The 5513-nt window shown below is 32.6% G+C and overlaps 1 protein-coding gene across 1 annotated transcript; it reads left to right on the top strand.

Annotated features, from left to right (window-relative positions):
- On the top strand, positions 1705-2694 carry LOC107648086. Its single transcript, XM_016352095.2, has 2 exons — positions 1705-1996; positions 2068-2694. Exons 1-2 carry the CDS (start codon positions 1872-1874, stop codon positions 2390-2392), a joined length of 450 nt encoding a protein of 149 aa, XP_016207581.1. The 5' UTR covers positions 1705-1871; the 3' UTR covers positions 2393-2694.

Raw genomic sequence — 5513 nt, 5'->3', positions numbered from 1 at the left:
TTATTTTCAAATAATATTTTAATTAAATTTATTCTTAAAATATTTAAGTGTACAATTTTATTTACTTGTCTACATTTATTTATCATGTCAATAGCTACAGGTTGTGCAACATTTGCTTAAAGGGTCAAAAACTAGGTTGTCATGATTGATAAATTAGTCAGATAATGAACAAGAAAAAATTTTTAAACACATTTATTAAATGTTAATAATACTTTAAGCTGGATCACTCAAAATAATAACCTCACAATTTTAAACCATATACCAATCACACCATCAACGCAAATGTAAATTTCCTACTATACCAAACATGACATACAAAGTATTTCAACTACTAAAATAACCACTATTACTCCAGCAAATATAAAAATAATCAACATTTTAAGTATTCTGACTTTAGCATCCAAATTACCTATTCTCCATCTTAAGTTCACTTTCCAATTTTCATAGTTACTCTCAATGTCCCATTATTTATAACTTCAACTACTTCATATTCATTATCAATCCACTTAAAATAGTTGTAATGGCTACTTTTCTACATATGTTAAACAACAAAAGTGAATTCCATATGAATGGTGACGGAGTTAAAAGAAATAATTGTTCATATCAATTTAAACTCACTCGGTATCTTTGACAAATATGAAACAACCTGTTTAAATTTTTGGGTTCTCGAATTTTTTAATCATAGGTTTCAGCCAACAAAATAGATCTATCTATGCTCATCTTCCTTCCTCGCTTGGAGGAGCTTGATCCAAAGCTACCCAGTGATTACAACGATAACCCACCACTAAAACCTTCACTAGGCTCTGCATCATGGCCCCTAAACCCGGTAATGGCAGTGCCTCACTACAACAACACTCAACAAGATGGATAAATATCTATGTGTATTTTTGGAGCTAGGATTTATACAAATGAGAGAGAAACTATTTTAACCTTAGATAATAAACACATCTTATTAATTTTCATTTGGACATATAGCTGTCAATTAATGTGTCAGTTGATGTTCCATATAGATAATCATTAATAGAAATTGTTAATTTAGGCTGCGTTTATTTATAGAGAGACAGGACATTGAGACAAAGACACTGAGACACAAAATTGTGTTTGGCAGAGGAGACGTGGACAGAGACAATGTGTCCAGAGATACTGAATTAGTGTATTTTGTGTCCATCCTAATAGGAAGGACACGGAGACACTAACAACGGACACAACTTATTTTTTATTTTTTTTTCATTATTCTCGTTAATTTTTTATAATTATATTTTTTTGTTATATTTTTCATCTCAAAATTTTTGAATGAAAAAAAATGAGAATAAATTAAATTTTCATAATTTATTCTAGTTTATCACTAAACAGAATATAAGAATACAAAATTTTATATTTCTGTCCATCAGTGTCTTGTCCTGTCCTGTTTTCAGTATTTTGTCATGTTCTTAAAAACAAATGCAGCCTAGAGGCAGAAAGACAAATGCAATTGATTTTAATTTTTAAATTTTTTATGGATTAGTTTGATTAAAAAATTATTCTGGAACAAAAATGACAATTAACCAATATTTCACAGACAAGTTGACTATTCACAAAAGAAACACAGATCTAATCGAATAGAAGTCCAAAACCCCTAAATTGGGCTACTTCTTTGGATCATGAGTTACACAAGATTGGGCCTTGGTCCAAAGATTCTACAATTATTAGTCCAAAAATGAAAGAAAAATAAAATAAAATCACGTGAGTCCCACATAAAGAAGAGACAGACAAGAGACAACAGAAGAGTGCAGTGCAGGAGCAACGTTCAAAGTTCAAACCAGTACAAAGCCAAATCAACAAGAAATCTCTAGCACTCAACTCTGCACTCAAAATCAGCACTTGCAACGAAGATGAAGACAAGAATAATGGCCTTCCTCACAATCCCTCTTCTCATTTGTCTCCTTTCATTGCCTACTTCTTCTTCCCGCGTCCCTGGCTTTGTGTACACCCGCACCACCGGAAGATGCACTCCACGGTAAGATAATTAACAATTGGACTTGAATGAGTTGTATGAATAGTTAGATGTTTTTGTACCGCGTGTTGTAGGTATTGGAGTGGGAAGAGAGAGGCGTGGCCTAGGATGGTCCCGGAGACATCAACGGTGAGAAAGGTGTTCGGGTCGAGGGTGTACGAACGGTACAGATCGGATCTGACGCTGGTGGAAGCGACGATGAGGAATGACGAGGAGGATAACCCCTTCGGAGGGTTATTGAAGGAAGGTACTGCGGCACTTTTGAACTCTTACGCCAGGGAAGGTTTTCCTTACCGTCCTTGGCAGGTCAAGACTCTTCTCATTCAAGCTTTGGTATCTCAAGCCGCTGCTTCTTCCCAAGCCAACCAATTCTCCCTCGCTAACCACGCTTGCTCCTAATTAATTAATCTATATTCTATACATAGCCTTATTAATTTGACTTGTTAGGACTTTATATTAGGTAATGCCTGATTATTACACTACCAATTTACCTTACTCGTTTTGCTTGGATTCCGTTAATTGACCTGAAATCACTTCTGTCTTCGTGTGATTTTGGAAGATAAAATGGGGGAACACATGTATCTAATTGATATTGATATGCTATATATGTGACTGCACTTAGTGCTGATTGTATTATATTTACTGCACTCTTGGACTGATCTTTATTTGAATTTGAATGTGGCTTCCTTTATTTTGCTCAATAGTAATTGGCTTGCAACGCATTAAGTAGACCATTTTTGCTTGCCTACCATACAAAATTACAAATTAGAGTCAAGAGTTAATACACTGAAATTGGATCTCCAATTTAATTTAATTTAGGTCAAGTTTGGGAAAATAGTTTAATTAAGCTACTTCTAAAAAAATAACTTAAACAATAAATGACTATATTAAAAGTAGCTTATAAATAAGTTATTTTGTGTTTGAGTTTTTAGTTTTAAAAGTGCTTATTTTATAGAAATGTGATAAAAAATAGTAATATTACGAGAAAAGTCATTTTTTTTAACTTTTCTATAAACTTTTAAATAGTTTCTTAGAAAGTTGCAATTTAATTTTAAAAATTACAGCAAACATTAATACTACTACTTTTTATAAATAAAAAATTTAAAAAAATTACTTTTAAAATTTCTAAACAGACCCTTAGCCTTTTAATTTTTAAATAATCTAAATTGTATCTTGAAATTTGAAGGCATGACTCTAGTTGGTCCTTTTCTCAATTTTCATTGCCTGAGAGCTATGGCACGTTTAATTGACAGTGAACACCCCAAGAACGTGAAGAAGTTGTGGTGGTCAGTGGTTCCTCCTTTTTATCAAATATCTTGTAGACATAAACTTCCTTCACACCATCCTTCAACAATGGCGTCCCAATTTCCAATTTCAAATGCTTCACTAAACTTTTTAGGGTGTGTGTAGTTTAAGTATTATTTTATTATGAGTAGTATTAGGGAATTAGTAAGTTTTATGTTTTGTAATCATCAATTGGCCATCAATAATATTTTTAGTGGTGTGAGATTATATCCAACTGTGAGAGATTACTTACTTTTTTTTTTATGGATAAGTACTAGCCAGATTGTTAAAAAAGTGCTGGCTCCCTAAACTTTTTTTTTTATTATTTAGATTCCATTCTCATGAAAATTAAATATACTCAAAGGAAGTTGAAAATTAAAATGATAATATTTTAATTTTTTGGAATTAAATTTCAAACTTTGAACCAAATATAAAAATATGATATTTCAAATTTAAAATTTCTAAAAATTATTTATAATTTCTCTAACCACATATACCCTTAACTCTAGATTCGCCTCCACCTAGTTCGTGGTGGTGCTGCTACTTGGCCACCCTGTCTGTGTCACAACGATTGGGATGTTCTCGTAGCCCGCCATTGCCATAGCACTAATTGATCATCATGTCGAAAAGATTTCGATACCGTAACCAAATCGTATGAGATTGAACGGATGTTCTTGAAAGTGGCTTCGATGAGAAATGATTGGTTTTATATGCTCTTACAAACTGTTTAGCATCAAACTTTTTGTCCATTGGCTTTGTTCTAACTCCTAATTTCATTTAGCAAAGGTACTAGATAGGTTGCTCATAAACATTGCTCTAACAAATTTATAGATAACTTATTTTCTTATTTTCATAAATTCCTAATTTATTTTCTCATTTTATAGATAACAAATTTATCTGCTACGAAAGCAAATCTGTAAAGTGTGTTATTTTCTTAACAATAATGCTAGGGATCAAGAGGGTACCAGTCAAAAACCAGCCAAATGTATTTAAAATTGTGTTGATGCTAGGTATTAGGATGTTTCTTCTACTAAGTATCAGAATATTTCTTTTTCATACTAAATAGATGTTCTTTTATATATTTTATAAATTTTTTTATATACTAAGAATCGGAATTGTTAGAAGTAGGGGTGCACAGACCCGGCCCGGCCCAAAGGCCCGACCCGGTCCCGAACACTTTTGGGGCTAATTTGGTGTGATTTCATCGGGTTTAGGGCCGGGTAAGGGTCTCAAAGATAGACCCGGTCATTATTTCGGGTCGGGTCCGGGCCATAGCTCGGGTCACCCGAAGTCGGCCCGGTGACCCGGTCATCATACACAATTAATATTTTGTGTTATTAGTGATGGATCATGACTATTCTTATGTGGAATTTAAGTATTGTAAATCNNNNATGCTAGCTTACAAGAAGGTATCAACGTAATGTAATGTTAACGGCCCGGTTTTCACCCGGTTTTCACCCGGTTTTCACCCGATTTTTACCCGGTATAATTGTGGCCCGAAAGTGTATTGGTTTCATCGGGTCTAGGGCCGGGTTCGGGTCTAATAAATAGACCCGGTGTATATTTCGGGTCGGATCTGGGTCACATCAAACCCAGCTTCACCCGGCCCATGTGCACTCCTAGTTAGAAGTTTCGTGATTCCTACCTCTATTTCTTCAACGTATCATTCAAAATTTTAATTTGAGATGAAAAATAATTAATATCAAATATTATAAATTAAAAATAAATAAAATTAATTAAATATAATTATAAATTAATTAAATTATTTATTTTTTGGCTAATCAGCTCTGGATTCCATACAGTTTTTCTTTTCTTAATGAGTTATGGCTTTGAAAATAAAGTATTTTCTTGAATGCTGGGGCGGATTCTCTTTTAACTTGTCTTTAACTAAAATAATCAGTTAAATACTAAATACCACGGTATACACATATATTGTTAACTTCTGTTTTTTTATTAAAATCTTTTTGTATCTATCGACTTGTAAAATTATGCAAGATATGTATGATTCATATTGTGTGAATTTATGCAATACAATTCATCAATGATAACTTAATCGAGTTTCAAATTGGAGGACTAATTCTGATTAAATGTTAATGTACAATAAATTCTTTTTTCCTTTTATCATTTACCATTTCAATGATTACAATTAAAATATCTTATATTCTCAGGCAAATTTACAATAATTATGTTTTGGTATTAGAATTTTGAGTAAATGGACAAAAGTAAATACAAAAGA

Source organism: Arachis ipaensis, chromosome B06 (assembly GCF_000816755.2).
Source record: "Arachis ipaensis cultivar K30076 chromosome B06, Araip1.1, whole genome shotgun sequence".
Lineage (NCBI taxonomy): Eukaryota > Viridiplantae > Streptophyta > Magnoliopsida > Fabales > Fabaceae > Arachis > Arachis ipaensis.
Note: the sequence above shows the minus strand (reverse complement) of the source record. Positions and strands in the feature narration are given on the sequence as shown.